General features: G+C 52.9%; 2 protein-coding genes across 24 annotated transcripts in view; one reads left to right on the top strand and one right to left on the bottom strand.

Moving 5' to 3' along the window:
- Positions 1-9,542, top strand: part of LOC113882592 — a 46,129-nt gene extending 36,587 nt beyond the window's left edge. For 10 of the 14 annotated variants that reach the window (XR_003508386.1, XR_003508384.1, XR_003508390.1 and 7 more), the window contains 4 exons: positions 217-553; positions 3,786-3,846; positions 8,116-8,304; positions 9,290-9,525. The gene's annotated coding sequence lies outside the window, so the exon portion shown is untranslated. Of the gene's footprint in view, positions 1-216; positions 554-1,079; positions 1,125-1,172; positions 1,214-3,785; positions 3,847-8,115; positions 8,305-9,289 lie in introns of those variants that run through there. The other 4 variants (XR_003508385.1, XR_003508391.1, XR_003508387.1 and 1 more) reach the window with 4 other exon arrangements.
- NEDD4L (neural precursor cell expressed, developmentally down-regulated 4-like, E3 ubiquitin protein ligase) overlaps positions 1-26,970 on the bottom strand; it is a 381,718-nt gene that overhangs the window by 4,967 nt on the left and 349,781 nt on the right. For all 10 annotated transcript variants that reach the window (XM_027525515.1, XM_027525516.1, XM_027525518.1 and 7 more), the window contains 7 exons: positions 25,937-26,032; positions 15,726-15,799; positions 13,564-13,624; positions 11,354-11,413; positions 9,520-9,627; positions 8,089-8,185; positions 7,099-7,171 (listed from right to left, as the gene is read on the bottom strand). In XM_027525515.1, the coding sequence (XP_027381316.1) occupies positions 7,099-7,171; positions 8,089-8,185; positions 9,520-9,627; positions 11,354-11,413; positions 13,564-13,624; positions 15,726-15,799; positions 25,937-26,032 (569 nt within the window). The remainder of the gene's footprint in view (positions 1-7,098; positions 7,172-8,088; positions 8,186-9,519; positions 9,628-11,353; positions 11,414-13,563; positions 13,625-15,725; positions 15,800-25,936; positions 26,033-26,970) is intronic.

Raw genomic sequence — 26,970 nt, 5'->3', positions numbered from 1 at the left:
CTAGAAACCCACGCTGGGAAGGGAAAAGACAGGCAAGGTAACTGGCGCACACGCTGAGGCTTCCAAACTGTGGCCACCCGAGGGCTTTCCGCAGCAGGACAAACGGAGGCTGGCTGATGCCCCCCCATCTGCCGCTATTCTAGGCAGTCAGTGCTTCTGCACGCAGCTCCTGCTCTCAGCGCAGCCCCTCTGAGCAGGTCGCATTCCGTTCTGCAGATGCGGGTGTTCTGCAGATGCGGGCAGCCGGTGGCCGTGTCCCAGCCTCAGCCCTGACAGCACCGCAGACCTGAGACCGGAGCCCAGGCCCCCGCAGCTCTGGGCCTGACACGGAGCGGCCCTCAACCCAGAGTCAGGCAAGCCACTGGCGTGTGGCGTGAAGAGCTGCCTTCACACAAAGCCCCTACACAGCTGGAGGCCTTGGCTAGGGTGGTACAAGTCACCCTAGTGACAGTGAGACCTCCAGACACACGTGGCCTCTGTGAGCAACGATCACACGTGTTCACAGGATTGAGTTCAAATCCTGTCTCCGCCACCTGCAGCTGTGCGGCCTCAGGTGAGACAGTTCCCCCTCTGTTGGCTCTTCTGTGAAATGGGGAGACCGCTGCATGGTCAGGTGCTGGGAGGGTCCGATCACACACATAAAGGGGTCTGGCACACAGCGAGCGCCCACGGGCAGCCACCACTTCACCACTCACTCACCGGTCCCTGCCCCCGCCACACCCCAGGCACAAGGACCTGGAGCCCCAGACAGACCAGGGAGGCGGCTGCTGGCAGGCCTCCATTGTGACGATGGCCACACCTGCTTGTGGCTTGTCTCACGTGTGTACGTGCGCACGCACACACGTGCACGCCTTAGCTCGTCATGCTTTCGTAAGCTAACGTTCGTGGGGCGTTTGCCCGCACCAGCACTATTCGTGGTGAGCGAGTGCAAGCTGCTCAGCTGTGTCTGACTCTTTGCAACCTCACGGACTATACAGTCCATGGGATTCTCCAGGCCAGAATACCGGAGTGGGTTCCCCTTCCCTTCTCCAGGGGATCTTCCCAACCCAGGGATCAAACCCAGGTCTCCTGCATTGCAGGTGGACGCGGATTCTTTCCCAGCTGAGCCACCGGGGAAGCCCTAGAGCACTGGAGTGGGTAGCCCTTCCCTTCTCCAGCGGATCTTCCCCCAGGAACTGAACCTGGGTCACCGGGGAAGCCCCAGAGCACTGGAGTGGGTAGCCCTTCCCTTCTCCAGCGGATCTTCCCCCAGGAACTGAACCTGGGTCACCGGGGAAGCCCCAGAGCACTGGAGTGGGTAGCCCTTCCCTTCTCCAGCGGATCTTCCCCCAGGAACTGAACCTGGGTCACCGGGGAAGCCCCAGAGCACTGGAGTGGGTAGCCCTTCCCCTCCAGCGGATCTTCCCCCAGGAACTGAACCTGGGTCACCGGGGAAGCCCCAGAGCACTGGAGTGGGTAGCCCTTCCCTTCTCCAGCGGATCTTCCCCCAGGAACTGAACCTGGGTCACCGGGGAAGCCCCAGAGCACTGGAGTGGGTAGCCTCTCCCTTCTGCAGCGGATCTTCCCCCGCAGGAACTGAACCTGGGTCACCGGGGAAGCCCCAGAGCACTGGAGTGGGTAGCCCTTCCCTTCTGCAGCGGATCTCCCCCCAGGAGCTGAACCTGGGTCACCGGGGAAGCCCCAGAGCACTGGAGTAGGTAGCCTCTCCCTTCTCCAGCGGATCTTCCCCCCCAGGAGCTGAACCTGGGTCACCGGGGAAGCCCCAGAGCACTGGAGTGGGTAGCCTCTCCCTTCTCCAGCGGATCTTCCCCCCCAGGAGCTGAACCTGGGTCACCGGGGAAGCCCCAGAGCACTGGAGTGGGTAGCCCTTCCCTTCTCCAGTGGATCTTCCCCCAGGAGCTGAACCTGGGTCACCGGGGAAGCCCCAGAGCACTGGAGTGGGTAGTCTCTCCCTTCTGCAGCGGATCTTCCCCCCAGGAGCTGAACCTGGGTCACCGGGGAAGCCCCAGAGCACTGGAATGGGTAGCCCTTCCCTTCTCCAGCGGATCTTCCCCCAGGAGCTGAACCTGGGTCACCGGGGAAGCCCCAGAGCACTGGAGTAGGTAGCCTCTCCCTTCTCCAGCGGATCTTCCCCCAGGAACTGAACCTGGGTCACCGGGGAAGCCCAAGAGCACTGGAGTAGGTAGCCCTTCCCTTCTCCAGCGGATCTTCCCCCGCAGGAACTGAACCTGGGTCACCGGGGAAGCCCCAGAGCACTGGAGTGGGTAGCCTCTCCCTTCTCCAGCGGATCTTCCCCCCCAGGAGCTGAACCTGGGTCACCGGGGAAGCCCCAGAGCACTGGAGTGGGTAGCCCTTCCCTTCTGCAGCGGATCTCCCCCCAGGAGCTGAACCTGGGTCACCGGGGAAGCCCCAGAGCACTGGAGTAGGTAGCCTCTCCCTTCTCCAGCGGATCTTCCCCCCCAGGAGCTGAACCTGGGTCACCGGGGAAGCCCCAGAGCACTGGAGTGGGTAGCCTCTCCCTTCTCCAGCGGATCTTCCCCCCCAGGAGCTGAACCTGGGTCACCGGGGAAGCCCCAGAGCACTGGAGTGGGTAGCCCTTCCCTTCTCCAGCGGATCTTCCCCCAGGAGCTGAACCTGGGTCACCGGGGAAGCCCCAGAGCACTGGAGTGGGTAGCCTCTCCCTTCTGCAGCGGATCTTCCCCCCAGGAGCTGAACCTGGGTCACCGGGGAAGCCCCAGAGCACTGGAGTGGGTAGCCTCTCCCTTCTGCAGCGGATCTTCCCCCCAGGAGCTGAACCTGGGTCACCGGGGAAGCCCCAGAGCACTGGAGTGGGTAGCCTCTCCCTTCTGCAGCGGATCTTCCCCCAGGAGCTGAACCTGGGTCACCGGGGAAGCCCCAGAGCACTGGAGTAGGTAGCCTCTCCCTTCTCCAGTGGATCTTCCCCCAGGAACTGAACCTGGGTCACCGGGGAAGCCCAAGAGCACTGGAGTAGGTAGCCCTTCCCTTCTCCAGCGGATCTTCCCCCGCAGGAACTGAACCTGGGTCACCGGGGAAGCCCCAGAGCACTGGAGTGGGTAGCCCTTCCCTTCTCCAGCGGATCTTCCCCCAGGAGCTGAACCTGGGTCACCGGGGAAGCCCCAGAGCACTGGAGTGGGTAGCCTCTCCCTTCTGCAGCGGATCTTCCCCCGCAGGAACTGAACCTGGGTCACCGGGGAAGCCCCAGAGCACTGGAGTAGGTAGCCTCTCCCTTCTCCAGCGGATCTTCCCCCCAGGAGCTGAACCTGGGTCACCGGGGAAGCCCCAGAGCACTGGAGTGGGTAGCCCTTCCCTTCTCCAGCGGATCTTCCCCCAGGAGCTGAACCTGGGTCACCGGGGAAGCCCCAGAGCACTGGAGTAGGTAGCCTCTCCCTTCTCCAGCGGATCTTCCCCCAGGAACTGAACCTGGGTCACCGGGGAAGCCCAAGAGCACTGGAGTAGGTAGCCCTTCCCTTCTCCAGCGGATCTTCCCCCGCAGGAACTGAACCTGGGTCACCGGGGAAGCCCCAGAGCACTGGAGTGGGTAGCCTCTCCCTTCTCCAGCGGATCTTCCCCCAGGAGCTGAACCTGGGTCACCGGGGAAGCCCCAGAGCACTGGAGTGGGTAGCCTCTCCCTTCTGCAGCGGATCTTCCCCCGCAGGAACTGAACCTGGGTCACCGGGGAAGCCCCAGAGCACTGGAGTGGGTAGCCTCTCCCTTCTGCAGCGGATCTTCCCGCAGGAACTGAACCTCGGCCTCCTGTGCTGCAGGTGGAGCCATCAGGGTGCGATTCCTTGATCACCTCAGCGAATCCTAGCATCCACCTGTAAGGTAGGTGATGCTGGATCCCTACTTATAGAGGAATCCAAGGCACAGAGAGGTTAGTGAACTTGCCCAAAACCACCCAGTAAGTGGCAGAGCCCAGATTCAGCCCCAAGCTGGCTCCAAGGCCCGGAGACTGTCGGGCTGCCTCAGTGTCTGGAACTGTGCATGCTCGGCACTGGCATAGGTTTCCAAGGATGAGCAGAGCATCTTCCTGTGTTTTAAAGCCAATGACTGTCAGCAGCAGTAAGACCCAGGCACATGAGCAGGGTGGGCCCTTTAACAACTGCTGAGTGTCTGATAAAGACACACTGAGCTCTGAGATTTTTCAACATCAAAATACACAGTAGAGCAGAACACTGTGCTTCTCAAACCAGAGGTCTCAAAAACTCAGGAATCCTGAAGGATTAAGACGAAAAGATGTTTTCAATGTTTGGTTTTCACCATGGTAACGACCTCAAATGTCATTTCACCAGCAACAAAGACCCCACTCTGCAGCTACGCTTAAAAGAGCCTTTTCCCAGGAGGTGGCTGTTGTCTTGATTTTAAGCTGGTATTTCACAGTCCAGGGCCTGCAATCCTGAGGGGCTTCAAGAGTCTGTGGCCATTTTAAAGACGGTCCATAGATTATTCAAGCTTGAGAAATACTGGAATGATGGGGGAGAGGGCAGAGAGAAGCAAGTCGGGGAGTGTGAAGAGCTGAGGTTTGGGATGTTGTCAGCTCTCGGGGTGTCAGTTGCTCCGCTGCTGAAAGGGGACTCGCAGGACCCACCTCTCAGAACCGCTGTGATGGTGACACAGGTTCACACACAGCGCTTGTTAGGGCGACGCCTGGAACACGGGAAGTGCTCAGTGTTACCATTCCTCTGATGCTGAGACACGGGTCTGGCTCTGGCCTGCCACCAACCAGCTGCTGACCTTCTTACCCTCAGGGGGTAAGCCTTGCTGTGTGGAAGATGTGTGGGCTGAAGGAGATTATTTTTAGGTGGGTCTGTGCTGCTTAGTAAAGAGGAATTTTAAATCCATGAGCAGTGACCTTTGATAGAACAAAGGAATGCAGCCGCTTCATGCTAGACACTCCACAATCATATGCGAAGAACCAGCTCCACCAAGCCCTCGCTCTCCTAGGAAATCAGGTTTTAATCTTGAAGCTTCATTGTGTATTTTATATTTTCATCAAACACGGAAGAGCTTAAACACACATATGGCTAGATTTTATTTAGCCACATCTATGGTCGTCGCGGGGAAGTCTGTTCACAGTGAACCAAGAATGAAGCATGGTCGTTGTGTTTCTGTGCTTCAGCAGAAGCCGGGGCTGGATGGGAGGAGAGCCACAGCAAAGAAAAAAGAGGAAATCCCACGTTGCCAGCCCTGGGTTGTCAGTGGATCTAGTGCCCTCCTCGGGGCCTGGGGAGAGCGGCCCTGGGAGAAGGCCCTGGACGCTCTCCTCCTGGGACACTTGACGAGCAGCAGGGCTGCCTTCCTCCCGGGGTTGGCCTCTGTCCTTCCAGAAGATGAGCAGCGATTCTGAACCCTGCCTGTCCTTGCCAACCACCCGGGTGGCTCTGCAATCCCACGGCCCTGGTCATACCAGACCAACTGGGTCCAAACCTCCGTGAGTGGGACCCCAGGGCCACTGTTTGTATTAAATGCTTTCTAGGGGGTTCCAATGTCCAGCCAAGGTAGAAAGACACCGAGTCAGGGCCTTGTCTGGGCGACCCTGTATTTTAGTGGCAGCTCAGCACGTGGACTCAGAGACAGAAGAAGTGTTCAACGGCAAGATATCTGTCTGTGGGTCAACAGTAGGATGTGGGATGAGCACTCAATTACTCGGTTGTCTTTGAAGAGTCTGGAAAGAAAGGGAACCATATTCCCGTGGCAGCAGCTTAACTGTAGCTGTCAGGGTGGAGATTCTAATTTGGGCAGACCTGACTTCAAGTTCTGAGATTCGGGAGCCTGTGAATTCAGACCACAAGATTCCCAAGAACCCACAGGGATACTGCCGTCTAGGTGCAGGGCCTGCCCCACACGAGATGGCCACGCCCAGTGGCGCCACTGTGACTCCTCTTTGGGAGCTCGGTCCCCATCCCGACCATCCTGGGGCTCACCTTAGCGCTGGCAGCCTTTCAGAGGAAGGCTACTAAGCCCAGAAAACCACACTGCATTCTGAAACTGGAATAGAAGCTCCAAAAGGCCAAAACATTGTCCCCCGAGAATAAAGGCAGACGGTCAAGGACACCAACTGCTCCAGTGATCGAGCAGTTTTAGCAAGACTCAGCCTACTCTCCTGGCGCCTACGGGCAGGGACCACATCCATTCTGCTCGGAGTTCTCGGAATGGTACAAACGTCGGGGAAAACGTGCTTTCCGGCAAGGCGACAGAATCGAAGAGAAGCAAAAAAACCTTGCACAGCCCATTTCCCACAAATGCACCTGAATGAGACCTTCCTCTGAGCCGTGCCGGGCAGCGCGGGATGGCCCAGCGACTCTGGCAGCCTAAGCTTCTCGTGGGGAAGGAGGCTGGGGGGCTGACCATCCACAGGACCCCCTCCACCTGCTTCCTATGAATAAGAAACCAAAGCCTCAGTGGGGGAAACCAACCCGCGGGACCTGGGAGCCAGATTGAAAGCTCCTGAGGTCCTCTCTGTGGGTCTCAGGAAAGTCCTCGAGGGTCCCAGAGACCCTCCTCCTCTCCCCCTGTCCCTTGGAGGCCTTCTGAGTGCCACTGTGCTAAGCCTCCCTGGGCAGGGGTCCTTGGCCGGACCTGTGACCCCTCTCTGTCACAATCACATTACTAAATCCTGGAGACTCATGGGTTCTGGATAGCCATGGAAAGTCTTTTAAAGACCCTGTTGCTCCAAGAAATCTCGTTCATGGTTCTAAACCAATTTAAGGCTGGAATAAGACCTCAGTCTGCTCAGAGGCTGGGTGTTGTCACAGCCACATAGGGAGATGATACAGTGAAATCTCTGCTTCCCAGAATATTTAAGGAAAGAGGGGGACTGGAGGAGGAGCACCCCAGGGGAAGCAGGAAGGGGGGATTTAACCCTTCATTATCAAACATACTGGTCCTTTCAACTCCTGGTTGAACTTCATCAGCACCAGTATGACGACACTCTCACCTGCATCGCTGACATTTCCCCCTCTAAATGCTCAATGGGCAGGGAGCACAGCATGTGACCCTCTTGCCCAGTATTATCCATGGCTAAGCTTTGAAAAACAAGTCTGTCTGTCGACAGCTGGGTGGTTTTCTGTCACTCACCACGTGTGAGCTCTGGGCAGTTTTTCAGGACTTCCCCATTGCTCTATTGTAAACAGCTGAGGACCATTGGAACCTGGACAAAAGAAAGAGAAAACCAAGTGCTGAGTGCTCAAGGCCGCAGAGCGAGACAAGGAGGGGCTGGAGGAAAGAAGGGGAGGGGAGGGCAAGGCGTGCCTGGGGGAGCCCGGGACCCCCTCTGCAACTGTGACGTCACAGTGTGTAAAAGAGGGGCAGCCACGGTTCTGCACCACCTCAGACCTCAACTCAAGTCACCATCAGGACGGAGCCGCGCCAAGCTGAACAGAGCAGACACGACAACATATGGACGGGCGGGAGCTACAGCCTTTCAGCCCAGCCCTGCAAGCTTAAATTTAAAACTACTTCTGGGCGGGGGGCGCTGGTGGGGACATAAATATCATGACCTTTAATATGCAGAGCAGAAAGTGATTTTTTTAATCTACAGGAAACACTGAAGAATTCTGCCTTGTGGAGGGGTGCAGTAAGTTTAACGTTCAGCTTACAACGACATAGATGATTCTGCAAAATCTAGTTGTTTTGGAAAATATACCAAAAAAACAAAACAGAAAAGAAAGAGAAGAGAGGACCAAACTTATGGTTCTCTGTACAAAAAGTAAAAACAGTCCCCTGCTTTTATACAGAGCTAACTACACAAACAGAGGATGAGATGGCTGGATGGCATCACTGACCAATGGACATTAGTTTGGGTGAACTCTAGGAGTTGGTGATGGACAGGGAGGCCTGGTGTGCTGCGGTCCACGGGGTCGCAGAGTCGGACGCGACTGCGCGACCACAGCAACACAAAGGGCTGAGGATACAGCATGCTGTCACACCCTTCATGTGGAGTGTCTACGGGTCCAGGCAAAACCCACTCGGCTAGAGGCCTGGGGGCAGTCTTCTGGAGCCACAGCTGATACCCAGTAAACACTCATGGGGTGAGGGGAGGGCAAGACCCCCTGGTATCCTGCTCACCATAAAGCTCGGCAAATCCATTCATAGGTACTCGGGACGTCCCTGTGACAAACTGCAGCAACCGGATGCGCTTCTCGGCGTCCATCAGCAGCACAGCCTGCGGACGGGGCGGGGGCAAAGGTCAGCACGTGCCACGGGACGTGCAACGCGGACCGGCAAACCTTCATCCTGCGTGCACTGAGGCGGAAGTCCTAGACGGTCTTCCACCCGGACGGGGTAAGGCCGGGAAGCATTTTTTTTTTTTAATGGCCACAACACTGGCTTCTAATATCAGAGACCGAGGGATCACAATGTCCCTTTCTTCATGTGCCCATTGGTCAAAAATAAGTGGTTAAAAAAAAGGCGAACTCGTCGATGGCACTGAGCTCATGTTTCTGTGAGGCTTGCCGGTCCTCTCAAGCCAATCAGAAACACACATGATCCTCTCAGCCATTAGGAAACACACACAGTTTGAAAAGCGTCAGCTCCAGGGGAACCCAGGTTATGAGGCAGGATTTCTGACTGTGGAGAAATTCTCTAAAGATAACATTTTAGAAAAAGAAAAACGGAAGCCAGGCTAGGCCTCTGAAATAACCGGTGTATCTTACTTATCTGAATTATTCTAAGAATCTAGTTGGCTTCGCTAGTAAAGTCACTTGAATTGATATTAAAAAAAAAAAATCCAAAATCAAAGCTGAGTGAGACCTGGACTAAGATTTTAGGATTTGATGATTCTGCTTTCTTCCTGTTCTCTCTACTTATCTGCCGCACTTGAAATCTTATTAGTAACAGATATTTAGAAATTAAGATAATCCAAATAGATTTCTTATTTCTATAAGTAAATAACCAGCGCTTCCCCCCAACCCCTGGAATTGTTCTTTCAAAGTCAGTTTACACTCCCTTCTTCAGACCTGCTCACTATTTCACTTCTCTCCTAAAATGAACAGGATTTTAGAGAGTAAAATCCTGTTCATTTTAGAGAGTAAAATCACTGACCTTTAGAGAGTAAATCAGATTTCATTTGCATCTCTGATTGAAAGATGTAAAGATCAAAATGGTTGTTGGAATTCACAAAAACAGTTGAGAAAATGGTTTTTTAAACCAAAATGGCATCTTGGAAAAGCCAGCCCCAAAGCATGTATTTGTCCCGAGAAGCCTTTCATTCTTATCCACACTCTGGAGGACTCGTTCCAATTCTCGAATCCAGCTGTCTGCTTTTTAGGGTCACCCTACTCACCGGTTTCCTCAGACAAAAGCACTTGAGTAGGTGACCGAGGAAGACAGCGTGGCTTTCTCAGGACCAGTGAGGACAGGCATCCACCACGGCCACAGAGAGCAGCGGGAAGGGCTCTGTCTGGCTCAGCAGGCCTCTTCCCTCCCCAGCAGGCCGCGGAGCCCCAAACCCAGGGGCGGACCTCGGAAGGCAGCACAGGCCCTGGGCCCCGGATTTACCTTCCAGAACCACTGGATCACGGGGTGGTTCGGGCAGTAGCCATTCTTGTAAATAGAATGTTGTCGCCAGTCGTTCACATCCACGTCGCCAAGGCCACACATCAGCAACTGGAGGAGACAGACCAGAGGTGAACAGGGTGTATCGTGAAAGCTGAAGAAATACACATGGAGAAAAGGCCTTCTCTCAATGCCAGCATCGCGTCACGTGCAAAGCCAGATGATCCAGTGAACTGTAAGAACAACTGAAGGGGAACACGTGTGCCACACCCTACCTGCCGCCTCGGGTCAGAGACAGAGAGGTAACGAGGGGCCCCGAGTCCAAAGCCTGGACGGACCACCGCGTCTCATACTGGAAATGAAAAGTCCAAACTGATCGCCCTCCTGGCCCCTCTGATCTCAGCTCAGTGCCCACGGATTTGCTTATGCTCTGTTTACATCTGCTCGTGACGCTGGCTGGCTGCTCTTCTGAGAGGTTATCTGTCTCAGTGTGTGAAAATACCTCTCCACCCACAACAGAATTTGTACTTTATGATAGCAAGAACGTGTCTTCCCCAGACGGATCCACCAGCTCAGGGCATCACCTCACCTCCTGGCGAGCAGACCTGTTCTGAGGCTGTGATTGCTCCTCTGCCTCACCGGCCCGGGTCCACTTTCCTTACTGTCTAACCCTCTGCTTCCCAGGTGGCTTGGCGGTAAAGAATCCGCCTGCCAACCTGGAGACATGGGTTCAATACTGGGTTGGGAAGATCCCCGAGAGAAGGAAATGACTACCCACTCCAGTATTCTTGCCTGGATTCCATGGACAGAAGAGCCTCACGGTCTACAGTCTATGGGGCTGCAAAGAGTTGGATATGACTTAGCAACTAAACCACCATCACCAACCCTCGGCAGGGCAGCTTCCTGTGGACAGATGAGTGATATTCCCACAGAGGCACCAGCAGAAAATGGAAAAACAACTAAACCAGAGGCCTGAAAGGTGGGCTCGTAGGCCTGACTGTGCTCAGAACCTGCTGGATAAACCTGTGAGGTCATTAGCCTCTCCCGGCCTCAGTTTGCCCACCTTTCAAACGAAGGGCTTCCTTGACATGCTTTCTATGACATCATCTACCTGGACATTTCCATTTGAAGGTAGGAGAATGGAAAGCCAGTCCCCAGGAGCCGCTTCACTGGAGGAGAGCCCCCGAGTCCCGTCAGCAGCCTCTACACAGATACAGCCTGCCTTGTTCTGCTTCCCTTGACACAAAGGTGAAGAGGTCCCTCTGCTCTGCAGACGCCCCGCTCTCTACATCACTCTAAGAAGCTGGCACAACCGGCTATGAAGCCACCTCCTGCTACCACCGCCTTGCTGCTTTCCGGTGTGCTTCCTCCCTCAACACGACCCCTTCAAGTTCACGGCGACTTCTGCTCTAGGAGCCGTCATAGACGCTCAGGCTCACCTCCGGGCCGAGCTCCCCTCAGCTCTCACAGTGGGGGCACAGAAAACCCGAGTCCTCAGCTGGCCGCCACCCGGGGAGCAGGGTGGTGACCCTCCCCTGGCTGCTGCCACCCCAGCTCTACTGGAAGCAGCAGTTTCCCCGCCAAGCCAGGCCCGGCGGTGAACCAGCTCAGCGCGGCAGGCCTCTGTCTGCCGCATCCCGACCTGCCCTCTCCCAGGAAGGAATACACAGGTAACGGCTACTGTTCCCTGCTCCCCAGTTGGCAAACAGGCCCCCGAGAGACCTGCGGTAGAACTGACCTAAGCTTACTCGCTAGGACACTGCGGATGGGAGAATATTACAATGTCAGCAGTGAAGCAACTTAAATAAAATCTCCTTTATGTAAAATGTTTACAAACCTCCAGTTCATTTTCATCAAAGATTTTAATCAAATCAATAGGGAGCAGTTCCGTGAATCCCTGAAAGAAAAAAAAAAATCACTCTCAATACCTTTCTCTCTGAAAGAGACAAATTTTACAGGGCCAACCAGCTTCGTGTGGTTATCTAGGAAAAAACACATTGTTCCCTGATGATTTATAGCTATCAGTGACAGTATTCAGTGATTTTAGTTCCAATAAAAATAGCATAATCACAACATAAAAGATTTAAAGAGCGGCAGACTCCAGAGGATTCAGGTACTTGAGTAATTCCTGAAACGCTATGAAAATATGAGTTGCTGTAAGCAGGCGGCGGATTCCAAAAGCCATTTATGACACACTGCCGGGAGTCAGCGGAGAAGGCGATGGCACCCGGCTCCAGTACTCTTGCCTGGAAAATCCCATGGACGGAGGGCCTGGTGGGCTGCAGTCCATGGAGTCGCTAGGAGTCAGACACAACTGAGCGACTTCACTTTATTTTTTCACTTTCATGCATTGGAGAAGGAAATGGCAGCCCACTCCAGTGTTCTTGCCTGGAGAATCCCAGGGACGGGGACGCCTGGTGGGCTGCCGTCTACGGGGTCGCACAGAGTCGGACACGACTGAAGTGACTTAGCAGCAGCAGCAGCAGCCGGGAGTCAGGGTGCCCTCAGACACACAGGCCATAGGCGTGCAAGCGAACCGTTTACAAATAAGGTACCAAAGGCAGAGATGAGACCCCAGAGGCGGCCGTGTGATCAGCAGAGAGGAGACAGGGAGTACAGAGAACCAGCCCAGTGCCCAGCTTAGTTGGTTAGTTATCACTAACTGATGGCTCAGACGGTAAAGAATCCACCTGCAATGCAGATGTGGGTTTGATCCCTGGGTCAGTAAGATCCCCTGGAGGAGCAAATGGCAACCCACTCCGATATTCTTGCCTGGAGAATCCCATGGACAGAGGAGCCTGGAGGGCTACAGTCCGTGGGGTCGCAGAGAGTCAGACACGACTGAGCGACTTCACTTTCACTGACTACTGCACTGATCCAGGACGGATGCTCCGTGCTGCTGGCCCGTTTCTGCAAGTGAGATCACCTAGAGTGAGCCTAGCTGGGTTTCTTGTGTAATTAAGGTATGAAACCTGCAGTTCTCAAGAGCGTTCAATACACACGTTACACCCAAGGTCCCAGAATTTTTCCGAGTGTCCTGCCTGCTGCTGCTGCTGCTGCTAAGTCACGTCAGTCGTGTCTGACTCTGTGTGACCCCATAGACGGCAGCCCACCTGCCTAGGTTGGTGCTTTATTCACCGTGAGCAGGTAAGCGGGTGAGGGATGAGCTTGAGAGCATCAGCCAACGAGAGCCCAGCATTGGTTCAGTGAGAATGGAAGCCTGGAGTGGACACCTGGGGTTCGTTCTCTTTAGGACTTAAAAAGAAACTGCACTTTGGGTCACAGTGAGCCATTTAAAGAGATGACGGACCCTGTTCTCTGTGACGGGCCTCTCCTCGGGGGCCTTGTGGCATCACTGACGTTAACTACCCGGGTCTGAGAAGTAACCGCTTCACACTTTAATAGGGTGAGGAATTGTTCAGCCAGCCACGAAGAAAGAGCAGGGGATTAAAAAAAAAACAAAAAACGTCCGACCGATGAAGGGGAAGGCACCGCTCCCGGGGAGGGATGGTATGAATGGAAGCTGCCCAGGTCCTCCCATCTCTCAGAACCCGTGGTCACTGCAGCAAAAGGCTGAGATGCTCCCAGCCTTCCCGGGCACCACTGAGACCCGCAGGACGATGGTTCTAGCCTCTGTGGGGGGAGCCTGCCCTCTGGATCAAGTCTGTAAAGGTTTCTCTTTAAAAAACAGTTACAGCGAATTAAAAACTAAGAGCAGCAAAGCTAGAAAAGTGAAAGTGAAGTCGCTCAGTCGTGTCCGACTCCTCGCGACCCCATGGACTGTAGCCGACCAGGCGCCTCTGCCCACGGGATTTTCCAGGGAAGAGTACTGGAGTGGGGTGCCATTTCCAAAGCAAAAAATGGAAGGGCGGCAGGGCCGAGGCTCTCACTCCTGTCCTGGGGCTGGAGGCTGTGGGAGTGGGGTCCCCACACCTGCGCCCGTGTGGGGACGTGTGATGGCCCCCCGCCTCGTGCCCACTCCCAGGAGGAGGGTGGTCCTCTCCCAATCTCAGGGCGCAGGCCCGGCTCCCAGTGTGCCCGGCTCACCTCCAGGAAGGCGTTCATCTGCTTCTGGACCCTGTTCACGAACCTCCACTGGATGACGAGGCTGCGGGAGGAAAGGGACAGCAGTTAACCAGCCCTCACCCCGCTTTCATCCCTTCCCGCATGGCTGCAGCAGCTGCTCATCGCAGGGGAGGAGCAGGGCCCGAGGCGGGCCAAGGGGAGGGCGGGGCCGCCGCTGCCGCGCCCTGGATGCTTTCCAGAACAGGGGCACGCGTGGAGCCTCGAGTCTCACTGAGGATTTAAAAAAACTAAGACTGGTTCTCCCCTCTCCCCTCCACCAAGCCTCAGTTTACCAAAGCTGCTTTATAAATGTGACTGTCCAGAAAAAAGGGAAAATGGGCTTTGAATACAAACATAACTGGGCATCATGGCACATACACACAAACCCACGTATGTACATACCCACACTTACGTACAACCATGTATATATTTTCAAGGGGAATACCCAGCACAACATATGTGATCATATGATATTTCATTCTAGTATCCAATGTGCTGGTTTTCAAGGAAGACATACAATTTATCAGCATTTTACCACTAACATTAATACTTTAATACCAACATTTGGAGGACTGGTGGTAAAAAAACCTCTTTGAGTCACAGAAATCCACTGAAACCATGCTCCCTGTGACAACGTTTAGCGCACAGCAGCATTTACTGCCAGGCGAATCTGCTTTGGAGTCCACCTAAGGCGCTCTGTCGTGAAACAGCACGGGGACCTTGTCACCAAGGGCTCTCACTTATGCGGGCGGTGGGGGGCGGGGCCGCCATGGCAACGGCACCCGGGGACCAGCCTGCCGCCCGCCCACTGCTCAGCATTTCGGGGGCTCCCTGGCTGTGCTGTGATCACCAGCCCAACAGCCTCCTGCACCGGGGGTGCAGGGGGCACAGAGAAGCTGGGAGTTCAACCCGACTTCCAGCGGTGAAGCCAGTGGAGACGCTGCCTGAGGCCCTGCCCCCGACCCCGACCTGAAATCCGAAAGAATTAACTGCAAAGAAAGACGCACAACATGTATCACGAGGTCCAGACCCTCTGACTTCTGACCCTAGTCCCCCTGGGGTGGGGGGCTGCCAGAAGTCGACTCCAAGTCTGTGCTTCTGAACGAAGACAATGGTGTCTGCCAGAACACCATTTACTTGTGGAGACTGTCCAGTTCAGCCAAGTGCCAATTAACGTGCACAGGCAAGAACTGCAGTATCTTACTTCTAGCCTTTGACTAAGAGTGCTAAGTTTTCAAACTTGCGAGTGGAGAAGTCCGTCCTTTGTCAGGGTCTCTAGGGACTCGACACTCTTCCCTTCTTCCTAATTAGAAAAGACAGTAGGCTTTTCTCTGCAGATGCTAAGGAAGGATGCTAAGATCCTCGGCCAGTTCTCTCAAGTCCTGTGATCCATTATAATGAGAGAGGAGGCAACCTGGCCTGTTGAGACGATGTTCTGAATGCAAACAAGTTCAGGCCACGGCTGTAACTCACTAGATGAGCAGAAACTAAGACCCTGGGAGCCAGCCACTGTTACGCTGACCTGCCCAAGGTTAGCGAGGGCAACCTGGCAATCCTTAGAGGATACCAGAACTGTGTGCTTGAGGCACACATATATACCAAAGAGGAAAATGCAAGCTGCCCAACAGAGAAGGACCTTCTGGCCACTACAGCTGTCCTAGATTTCCAAAGGACTCAACATCTTGTTCCACCAATGGAGGCTGAGGTTGAGTAAAGAAAATTACACACGTCAGGAACGACGTTTCAGCACCTGCTGAATTCTCCCTATCCGTTTTAACTCTTTTCCTACACTTTCATCATGGAAGAGAAGTCAGGAGAGAGAGGCAGTATCCTCTCTTTGGTTGTCTCTAATTTTACCCCAACTGGCTTTTGACACTGTGTTCCATCGCTGTAATTCTCAGTTTTAGACAGGACGCCCACCGGCTCCCAGAGTTATCTGCTATGTTACTCAACAAGGACCCTTCTCTCCTCCCACTGCTCCTGTCTGGCAGCTCCAAGAAGTCATGACACAAGTCACACTTTCCATCCCGTAATTCAGCATCCCATGAGCCCAAACCAGAAAGGAACCCAGGCTGTTAAGAGGATGTCCACGGCATGCACAAGGTGTTCTGGCGAGGGCAAAAGAAAGGGCTGTGTGTACGTACTCGATGTACTCTCTCTTGTTTTCGTTCGTTACCATTATTTCTGACCCGTTGGGCTTCAGATCCACTTGATATGTCTGCAATTACAAAGATAAAACAACGATCACCATCATGAAGCTATCTTGCATATTATCACTGAGTAATAACGTCTCACTATGAGAGGAACGTAAGTAAAATTTATTCAGAACTCTTTACCAGAAAATGGGCTCTGTGTCCAGGGGAGTATCTAATGAGGCCTTTAAATTGTTAAGATGTTACACGCTTAAAGATGTTATCATCGAAGGCAAATGATTTTATGGTTATTTATGAGTTTTAATTATCCTTCATACATTAGCAACAGTGGAGAACAACACTTTTTTTCATCTGCTATTGACTTACCAAGAAATTTAATTATGTTTCACAGAAAAGACAGGGTACATCCATCAAGATTGCAGAGATCCCAATTTGTTGCTGAAAATTAGATTTTATAGCCGTAAAAAAAATACGTGGAATTTCTTTCAAAGGGGAAAAACACAGGGACTTACAAGAGAGAAGCTGAGGAAGTCAAGTGAGGGATGGACCCACCTGCCCCCGGAGAACCCCCTTTCTGTGCATCAGACACCACCTCGGGCTTCCCCCGTGGCTCAGTGATAAAAGAATCTGCCTGCAGTGCAGGAGACGCAGGTTCGAGCCCTGGGTCGGGAAGATCCTTGGAGGAGGGTTTGGAAACCCACTCCAGCGTTCTTGTCTGGAGAATCCCATGGATGGAGGAGCCTAGCGGGCTACAGTCCACGGGGTCACAAAGGGTCGGACACAACTGAAGGGACTTAGCAGGCACACGACACCGCCTCCCGGCTCCCTGTCCCAGAGCGTCCCCGCCTCCATCAGAGCCACCCAGGAGCGCAGAAAGCAAAGACGCCAAACCCAAGGCAGAGTCTCCTCCTCTGCTAGCCCTGGCTTAACATCCGAGTGGACAAAGCAGTAAGTAGCAGAAGGGAAGGAAGAGTCTACTGATCTAACAGGAAAGTGTTTACGCTCGTGGAAATTCCGGGGAAATAAAGAGGAAAAAAATACCACCCACAGCTCCCCTATTCATGGATAACCACTTTTATATTCTGCTGGGAGTCCTCGCAGTCTTTTCCCCACATGCATCTGGCTATGTCCAGGAGGAGGCCAAGCCTGAGGGAGCAGGTTCTCCAGAGTAAACGTCCAGGTCACATCCCTCACGCGGGATGCAGTCACAGACCCCTGCTCTGACACAGGTCCACTTTCAGCGACCCCACCCCAGCTCCAATACTCTGGCCACCAGATGAAGAGCTGACTCACTGGAAAAGACCCTGATGCTGGGAAAGACTAAAGCCAGGAGAAGGGGGCAGCAGAGGATGAGATGGTTGGATGGCACCACCGACTCCATGGACAGGAGTTTGAGCAAACTTGGGAGATAGTCAAGGACAGGGAAGCCTGCTGTGGATACCCCTTAGCAACTGCGCAGCGCAACAGAGTGCCTCAGCCCTGCCACACACACCCAGGAGCAGACCGGACGTCTCTGGCGTGCCTCTCACACCCTCTTCCTGTCAGCATTTCCTCTGATGGTGCGCCTGACTGTTGTTCTTTTTCACGTGGAGGCAGCTTATTCAATCTAAGCCTACGGATCCTCGGTCTTGGACCTTCCTGTGTTCTTCTTCCTCCTTTTCTTCATTGTCTGGGAAGGGACCTAGCTTCTCTCCCACATGACTGAACCCCACTTTCTACAACGTCAATACGATGCTTTCCTGTCCCCAGTATGGACTTAACTGCTACTGTATTTTTATATTTCTTCAAATCCTTCCTTCCCACCGGGCTCCCTTCCACCGCTGTCTTCCAGCCTGTCCAGTCACCACCCCGTCCCCCTCCAGCGGGGATCTGCTCTTGTCCCGTGTATGTCCCAGCACTTCTTGAGGATATTGAACAGTTCTGCTTAGGAAGTGGGATGGCAACAGGCATCAAGATTTTAAGGTGCAAATCCCTTCTTATAGTTACTTCTCTTTTAGGATTTATACCAATGGTAAGATATTGGTACAAAAATGTGTATTTCAGGATTACAGGCCTCATACTGTTTATATGGTGAGATGCTGACATAGCTTAGATGCTGACCACTAGGGCGTGGCTAAAATCTGGTTGGTCTACGGGGCTTCCTTGGTGGCTCAGCGGTAAGGAACTCGCCTGCCAGCACAGGAGACACCCCACATGCGGTGGAGCAACCAAGTCTGTAACTGTTGAGCCTGCGCTCCAGAGCCCACGCGCCCAAACAGAGAGGCCACCGCGGCGAGCAGCCGGGGCGGCGGGACAAAGAGGCGCTCTCCGCTCACCACGACCAGAGGAGCGCGCCTGCAGAGCAACACAGGCCCTGTGCAGCCACAAATACATAAAAGTCATTAAAAAAAGATATTTGGTCTATGGAATGAAATCCAGCGTAGCTATTAAAAAATGGTATTTACTGACATGGAAAGCTACCTAGGATTTATTAAGTTAAAACTGTGCACATTCTACAATTCCACTCCTGTAATTAATAAATAAAAATACCTTGTGTGTTTACAGAGAACAATTCTGGAAGATACAAACCAAAATTTAATGGTGATTTTTCTCTAGGTGGTACGAGTGAAGGGTGATTTTAATATGTGTTTACTGTACCGACTTTATCACAAAGATCAATATTTTATTATTATTTTTATAATCAGATATATGAAATTATTTTTGAAAGTAAAAAAAAAAAAAAGAGCAGACTGTACTATCTGTGCTAGGGAAGGAATTGCTGGCCAGGGCAACTCTGGGTCACATGGCTGATCAGGGCCACACTTTCTCCGGGAGGCAGTGATAGGGGCTCAGGGGCTGCAGGCCCTTCCCTGGAGAAGGTAAGTCCTCCCAGAGCCTCAGCTGCCCCCCTCCTGGCCTCACACACCCCTGTGGGCAGGAACAGCTGTTATTCAAACTCCATTAGAAACTCACGTCCCTTGAGTCAGCGATGCCATCCAACTATCCTCTACTGTCCCTTCTCCTGCTGCCCTCAATCTTTCCAGGCACCAGGGTCTTTAAAAATTCCACTTTTTAAAAACAGTTGTCGTCTTGTGTCTGAACTCCTTCCTTAAGGACCCAACACTAACAAACTAACACAGCGCCTGGCACACAGAGGGGTCAACAGTGCTGATGGAAGAAAACTTCTTTCTTGAAGTCTCTTGGCCCAAGTACGAACTCCTCTCTTGTCTTTGTCAAACAAGACCATGAAGACCAGCAGAACCTCTGGGATGCGGCTCTCACAGAACTGGACCCCACTTCTTTGCTAAGTAACAACTTGGGGACCCACACAGGTCTCCCCAATCTTCTGGCAGACGCTTTAGGACAAAGGTCTGAGAAGTCCGCAGAGACACTGGGTCCAATCGGGCGTGCCGGACCTGGTCAGTCTGGCTGCTTCTCCTCCCGCTCCTGGGCGCTGCTGTCCCCGTCCTCCCCAGGCTCCCCCGGCGATCAGCGCCTCTTCCCACCTTCACGCTCCCCGCAGCTGCCCCTGCCCATCTTCCTGACCCCGTCTTGGAGGAGCCGCCTCCTCCCTGGGTTCTTGGTCTGGCCTCTCCCCTCTCTCTCCCCTCCTGTTTCCAGTGTCTGTCTTTCCCCGGTTTGCTCTCCCCCACCCAGTGCTTCTCAGCCTTTTTCCCCAGTCAGCACCCCCCGAAGAGCCTTTTTAGAAGCCACCCCCCCTCAATTGCCCCTTTCCTCTTGTGCAATCTTACCAAAGACGCCTATGGGACACTAGCAGTATGTTCTGTGGCCCCGTGGAGGACACAAGCCATTGTGATGGCTGAGACCTCTTGTCCTCTAAGAACAGGTTTTTGCCCTCCAAGGAGCACTGTCATCCCAACTGGAAACGTGTGCCTTTGCCCAGCTCAGGCCAGGCCCCAAAGAGCTCTCCTGTGCGGCTGCCGCCCAGTCTCTGCCCTCCCCCACCGCACAGCTTCCCACATGTGCCCGCGGCGGGTGCCTCTCACCCATCAGGCGCTGCTATGCTGGTCCTGCAGTCCAGGGTTTCTGCGTGTCACAGCTCTGAAGGCATGTCTCCCCCCGGTGGGGCACGTGTGTGTGGGGTGTACATAAGTGCATGGTTTACATCTCTGGTTGGTGTATGACGATTGTTAAATATTGAAATTTGTTCACTTGAAACATTTTTAATAGGCCCCCCACCCAGCAGCTCCAGATTCTCACCAACCAGAAAGAAAACAAACCAGAAAAACATGGCAACAGCTGCAGTTCCATTATACAAAGTGACAGCCACCACCAACGTTCACGGGCTGAAATTTCTAATTACAGAAGGAGAAAAAGCTTAGAGCGCTGAGGAAGGCTGACCGCATGCACATCTTGCTTCTGTGGGAACTTCACTCCACTGAAGGAATGACTTTACTTTTTGGTACAAGGAGGTGTGGGCTCCCTTTTGGGTTAGAAAAACTGCAATGCACTGCAGAGCCAAGGAAACCATAAACAAGATGAAAAGACAACCTTCAACATGGAAGAAAATAACTGCAAATGAAGCAACTGACATAGGATTAATCTCCAAAATACATAAGCAGTTCATGCAGCTCAGTATCAGAAAAATAAAACGGCGGCTTTGCAAAGGGCTGGAGAGGGCAACACCTGTACAAGCCTCTTGCTGATGTCCACGTTTTGGGCTCAACAACTCTTGTTCTGAGCACCGGCCTTGCAGCGGGCACTGTGAGCTGGTGAGTGCACAGCGGTGAGCAACAGGCAGCCCCAGGACAGCCACCACCGGGCTGAGCCGACGGGCGAGGCAGATGCGGAACATGCAACTGTACCAGATGAGACAGATGCGGAACACGCAATCGTACAAACGAGTGGAAAGGCACTTATGGTACCTGCCACAGGGAGACATGAGAGACCCTCTGAAGGACTGGGGTCTGGGGTCAGAGCTGGCTGTCCGAACCGAGGCTGGGAGTGTGTTCCCCACTGAAGGAATGGAATGTGCAAAGGTTCTGAGGCAAGAAGGAGCTTGGTGTGTGCAACAGGTCTCATGGCAGCAGACCCAGAAAGTATGAGAGGCAGCAATGACGCAAAGTGCAGCTGAGACAAGTACGCTGGGCCTGGCCACGCAGGACGTCACGGGGCACATACAGGGTTTGGGGCTTTATCTCGACAGTGACAAAATGGGAATTCTCTGTGTGCTTTCAGCAGAGGAATGACATGATCATCTCACATTCTGCCAAGACCGCTCTGCCACTGTAGGAGGTCAAGGTGGATATAAAAGACCAGTTAGACGTCTACAAGGGGGGGCTTCATGGTGAAGAATCCGCCTGCCAGTGCAGGAGACACAAGTTCAATCCCTGATCCAGGAAGATCGAAGATCCCATGATGCTGTGGATCAACTAAGCCAGTGTGCTACAGCTACTGGGCTTGTGCTCTAGAGCCCGGCGACTGCAGCTGCTGAGCCCATGGGCCCTAGAACCTGTGCTCCACAACAAGAGGAGGCACCGCGATGAGAAGCCCACACCCTACAGCTAGAGGGCAGCCCTGCTCGCTGCGGCCGGAGAAAGCCCGAGCAGCGACGGAGACTCAGCTCAGCCGGGAAATGAATAAAGGTTTATATATGTATATAATAGATATCACTATATATTATGTGCGACGCCATGGACTATATAGGCCATGGAATTCTCCAGGCCAGAATACTGGAGTGGGTCGCCTTTCCCTTCTCCAGGGGATCTTTCCAACCCAGGCATCAAACCCAGGTCTCCCGCATTGCAGGAGGATTCTTTACCAGCTGAGCCAGAAGGGAAGCCATATAATATGTATATGGTAGCTTACCCTCAGGTATTCGTGAGGGGGCAGACAGGGAAAACAGAGAGAACTGACAAATAGCAGGGAGTAAAAACGAACAGGGCCTGGTGAGGGACTGAATGTGGGAGATGAGAGCTAGGTGCAGCTGCTTAATTCACTCGTATTTTTTCCAGAATACAAAATAGATATGCTAGTTCCTTGTTAATCAGGCTTAGCTCTCTCAAAAGGAAAGGCAGTACTTTCACAAACAGGCTCCTAATCATCATCTTACTCATCTTGCCAGTCTGTTCTGCTCACATTACTCTACCTGATTCAAGCCAAAGTCAGAAACATCCACATTAAATGAGGAGGCTTGAGAACTGTCTGTAATGAATAATTGACATGAATTATGACGATCATCAGCGCCTTTATCAGAAGTCTACTTAAAATGCAAACATTTTCTGTTTGGTTTGTGCTTGTTAGGTAGAAACAGTTACATTTAACTGTAACTGAGGAAGGTCTCTCAGGGCATCTGCATCGAATCATGGCATCAGTAATGCCTTCTGAACTGTGTTATTTAAGTTAGTCGTATGGAGTCCTATGGGCTTCCCTGATGGCTCAACAGTGAAGAATCATCTGTAAAGCAACAGACGGAGGAGACATGGGTTCGATCCCTGGGTTGGGAAGATGACCTGGAGAAGGAAATGGCAACCCGCTCCAGTATTCTTGCCTGGAGACTCCCATGGACAGAGGAGCCTGGAGGGCTACAGTCCAAAGGGTTGCAGAGTCAGATAAGACAGACCGACTTGACTGAGCATGGATGGAGCTCTGTAAGTGGATATACATGAGACCCTTCCTTTTGCATTTGACAGTCCAAGACTGATTTTAAGTCTTCTTGGCTCTTTCGTCTCCCTCCATGTGTTAAAAATGCAAAGAAGACATACTTTCAGGATGATTAGCCATGTGTTGCTGCTGCTAAGTCACTTCAGTCGTGTCCGACCCTGTGTGACCCCATAGATGGCAGCCCACCAGGCTTCCCGTCCCTGAGATTCTCAAGGCAAGAACACTGGTGTGGTTGCCATTTCCTTCTCCAATGCATGAAAAGTGAAAAGTGAAAGTGAAGTTGCTCAGTTATGTCTGACTCTTGGTGACCCCATGGACTGGAGCCTACCAGGCTCCTCCATCCATGGGATTTTCCAGGCAAGAGTACTGGAGTGGGGTGCCATTGCCTTCTCTGAGCCATGTGTTATCCTTTAAAAATTGGCAGTCAAGACCCTTAAAAAAAAGGTCCAGCTTAATAAAAAGTCACCACAATTCCAATTACATTTTGTTTTCTCACACTTGGAGCTTCCGTTACTTCTAACGTTAAAAAAACGAGATAAGTTCGGTTCAGTCCTTTGCTCACTAAGCATGCAGTAGGCATCACTACACGCTGGGCCCTGGAGAAATCCAGGAACCTTGAGGGCTCAGGGGAGGCAGCTGGTCAGTGGTGGCTGGAGGTCAGTGTGGGGAGGGCCCCAGAGGTGGGGGGGTGCTTCAAGGAGACAGTGCCACGTAGCCTGCGGAGGGCAAGGGGCATCTTGGGGGGCAGCACGGCAGGCACCCGTGGCTGTGAAGGTGGGAGGAAGGAGGTGTCAGGACGGAAGGTAAAGGTGCGCCGTGCAGGGAAGGCCGTGGCTCACACTGAAGGGCACAGGACGGCCAGTGGAGGAGATGCTGAGCAGAACGGTTCCGCATCCAGGTGTGCTTTCCACAGTGACCACATCCGGAGCACATGTGTGGGGGCATCAGGGAGAGGACTGGAGAGGGCGCGACGCGGGGACCAGGGGCCTGAGCGAGGGGAGGTGTGGATGAGGGAAGCGACGAGGATGTGGTGACCAGCTGCACGCAGGGTCCGGACGTGGGAGGAAAGAGGGAAGAGGCCAAGGTGGAGGGGGTGGGGCCACTGATCAGACAGACGCAGGGGGTGGGGCTGGGAGGAGGAAGTGGCTTTAGTTCAGTCTGGGGACCTGCGGGTCTTTCTGGAGGGAGGAGGGGTTTAAGAGACCAAGGGGAATCTGAACACGAGAGGAGGGGTGTGGACCAGAGATAACAGACTGGGTGAGCAGTGCAGAGATGGGTGGAACCTGAACCACACGGTGGGTGAGCGCTGGGGTCAGGAGCAGAAAAGAAGCAGGCAGAGGAGCATCCACGTCATAGGGCTGACAGAAGCAGCTGGTCTGGGAAGAGCGGGAAGGGTGAGGGGGGGAGGGGTGACGGGGGAGGGGCTGGAGGGAGGGTGAGGGGTGAATGGGGCGGGGTGATGGGGGAGAGGAGGGGTGACTTGGAGGGGCTCAAGGGAAGGGGGAGCAGAAGAAGGAAGCAGATTAAGGGCAGGAACCCATTTACATTTAGTCCTTGGGGGGCTACTGCTAATCTGGATGGGACACCTTAGTTGGGGGCGGGTGTGCAGAAAAGGTCTCCCTCCCCCTTCCCCACAACAAGACTCCCACAGGGACAGGCGGCGCCCACCGTCTGTGAGGAGTTTTGGTCACGAAGCACAATATGCAGCAAAAAAAGGATGGGAGGGCAAACGAGATTCTTAAAGGAATCACTGATTGTTTACATTTATCACAAGGTCTCTCTCATCCCTGGCGTTTGAAATTTTATGAGCCTCAACTCTGCCAGCCAAGAAGGAAAGAAAACACAGACTCCCCAAGTCCCGCCCACCCCCAGGCTCACACTCGTGACTGCTCTTGGCTCAAGCATATGTAACATTAATCCTGGTATCTATGTGATCACCTTATCGCTGAATAGTTTTTGCCCCCACACCTCTTTGTCAGAAACTCCTTTTTATCCAGCGGCATCAGCTTCTTTTTTCTAAGACTATGAACCCAAGAGGGCAGGGACCTGATTTCCCCGCCTCACTTATAAAACTGAGCCCAGCATCATGAATAGACAGAGATGTGAACACACTTTTGGGGCGGTGGAGGACACTTTCAGTAATCTCTGATGCAATAAAGAACAAACCAACATCATCTTCCATAGTCAACCCTTAAAATGGGCTCCCTGACCTCATGAACGTCAAGGCTATGAGGCCTGGTCTGGGAGATGGAACTCTCTCTGGACTTTTGTAAAAGGACGGGAGCCGGGGCTGGATAACATCTTGAGAAGACCCTCCCTGGCCCTGCAAGCAGTGTTATCATAGGGGACAAATGAATCAAAGGTAACACATCCCCTAGACAACGTCAGGGTGATGACGAGAATTCCAAGCAGGCAATTTTCATCTCTGAAATTAATCTTTACAGTTAACATAGCCTGAGCTATGGTTTTTTCAGTAGTCCTGTACGGATATGACAGTTGGACCATAAAGAAGGCAGAGAGCCGAAGAATTGGTGCTTTTGAACTGTGGTGTTGGAGAAAACTCTTAGAGTTCCTTGGACTACAAGGAGATCCAACTAGTCCATCCTAAAGGAAATCAGTCCTGAATGTTCATTAGAAGGACTGATCCTGAAGCTGAAACTCCAATGCTTTGGCCACCTGATGTGAAGAACTGACTCATTTGAAAAGACCCTGATGCTGGGAAAGATTGAAGGCAGGAGGAGAAGGGGACAACAGAGGATGAGATGGTTGGATGGCATTACTGACTTGATGGACACAAGTTTGAGTAAGCTCCGGGAGTTGGTGATGGACAGGGAAGCCTGGTGTGCTGCATCCATGGGGTTGCAAAGAGTCAGACAGAACTTAACTGAGCCACAAGGACAGTACAGGTGCCAAGCAAGGAGGTTAGAAAACCCTGAGCCTGCTGAGCCCCCAAAGACAAATTTCATCATGACAAGGGAACTATCAAAGCAGAGGGAACAAAGTCAAGGTCCCCAGACATCACCTCTTCCCGGTCACATATTTATATCACTAAGCAAACACGGACACTGTATCTAAATTTTAAAACCAGGGAGCCAACATTCACATTCAGATCTACTTTAGCTGAGAAGCAGGTACTACTTCATGCCCCAGAGGCCTTAGAATTTCTCTGACTTTGCAGGAAGAGAAATTCTGTGGCTTCCCTGGTGGTTCTGACAGTAAAGCATCTGCCTGCAATGCGGGAGACCTGGGTTCGATCCCTGGGTTGGGAAGATCCCGTGGAGGAGGGTGTGGCAACCCACTCCAGTACTCTTGCCTGGAGAATCTCATGGACAGAGGAGCCTGGTAGGCTACAGTCCATGGTGTCGCAAAGAGTTGGACACGACTGAGCAACTTCTCTTTTGCAGGAAGAGAGGCAGCTGTAACTGGGATTAGCTTCCTGGCGTGACACTAAGGCGCTGGTGATACAGTGAGATGGTGATGAACACCTGAAGCTCCTGGTGGCCGTTTTCAACTGTCCAGCAAAGTTGTGGTGCAGCCTGTGCAGAAGCAAAGACTCTGAAAGTCAAGGGCGAGTGCGGGTGGCCGCCTACAACACATACCTGCCCAAAGTTCTCTTCATCAATGCAGAACATAAGGTCCAGTTCAGTTGGGTCATTTTCTAAGATCCATTTCAAAGAGTTGTAATATTCGCTATCCTATAAAGTTGAGACAAAAATTAAAATAAAGTATTTTTTTCAAAACAAACACTCATTTGACTTCTTTAAATGATTATGTTCTTCCAGTGTAATTCCATTCACAATCTCAAGAAATGCACTAGTTACTGATATCTTGTTTCCAGCTCTGCCCCACCCAACTCTCCCCTGCTGAGGGTTGTAGTTGGATCCCATTCTCTGAGAAGGGGAAGTGGCCTGCTCCGCAAGGCAGTCAGGAAATCATACAACTGGGCCTGTAGAGCTCAGTACACTCCCTGTCTTTTAAGAGCGAAAATATCAGAGGGAAGTAGGAAGGACAGAGAAAGCCCTAATTAAACGCCGGTGGTTTCAAGCTGTGCCGCTTCCTGGGCTTCTATCACTCTCTGCAAGTCACTGTGAGCAAAATTCAGAACACAGGCCCCAGAGCCTGGGCTCCAAGAAGGAAAAAGAGAATGTGGGCGCCTACTATCCCCGTGGGGGATAAAATTAATTTAGACTTGAAGAGAAACTTCTGTACTCCTAGCTTCCTCATTGCACAGTAACAAAAGCATAAAGCTTAAGTTAAAGGTGAGAGCTGAAGAGAAGCTTGAGATGGGTAAGGTGGATACGCAGAGCTACGGGCCCACAGAAAAACCAGCTGAGTGGCCTCACATGCACGCTGGCCTTCTGCCCTCCCTCCATACCCAGAGGCTGTGCCGTGGGCCACGAGTACACGGCTCACGGACCCAACTCCACATCACGTGCAGGCAGTGCAGCGGCAAGGCTGAGGGAAAAAGATGCTTCCTGATGGCCCCAGGGAAACACTCCCCCGGCTCCCACCCCCATGGAGGTGAACGGTGGGGTCACAGGTAAATTAAAAGAAAAACAGAAGCAAAGGACACTGGGAAAAGAGCATCGGATTTTGCTTTTACAGAAAATCCTTTCAGCTTTGAAAGGGTGAG

Source organism: Bos indicus x Bos taurus, chromosome 24 (assembly GCF_003369695.1).
Source record: "Bos indicus x Bos taurus breed Angus x Brahman F1 hybrid chromosome 24, Bos_hybrid_MaternalHap_v2.0, whole genome shotgun sequence".
NCBI lineage: Eukaryota > Metazoa > Chordata > Mammalia > Artiodactyla > Bovidae > Bos > Bos indicus x Bos taurus.
The sequence above is the reverse complement of the archived record's forward strand: the minus strand, read 5'-3'. Positions and strand labels throughout refer to the sequence as shown.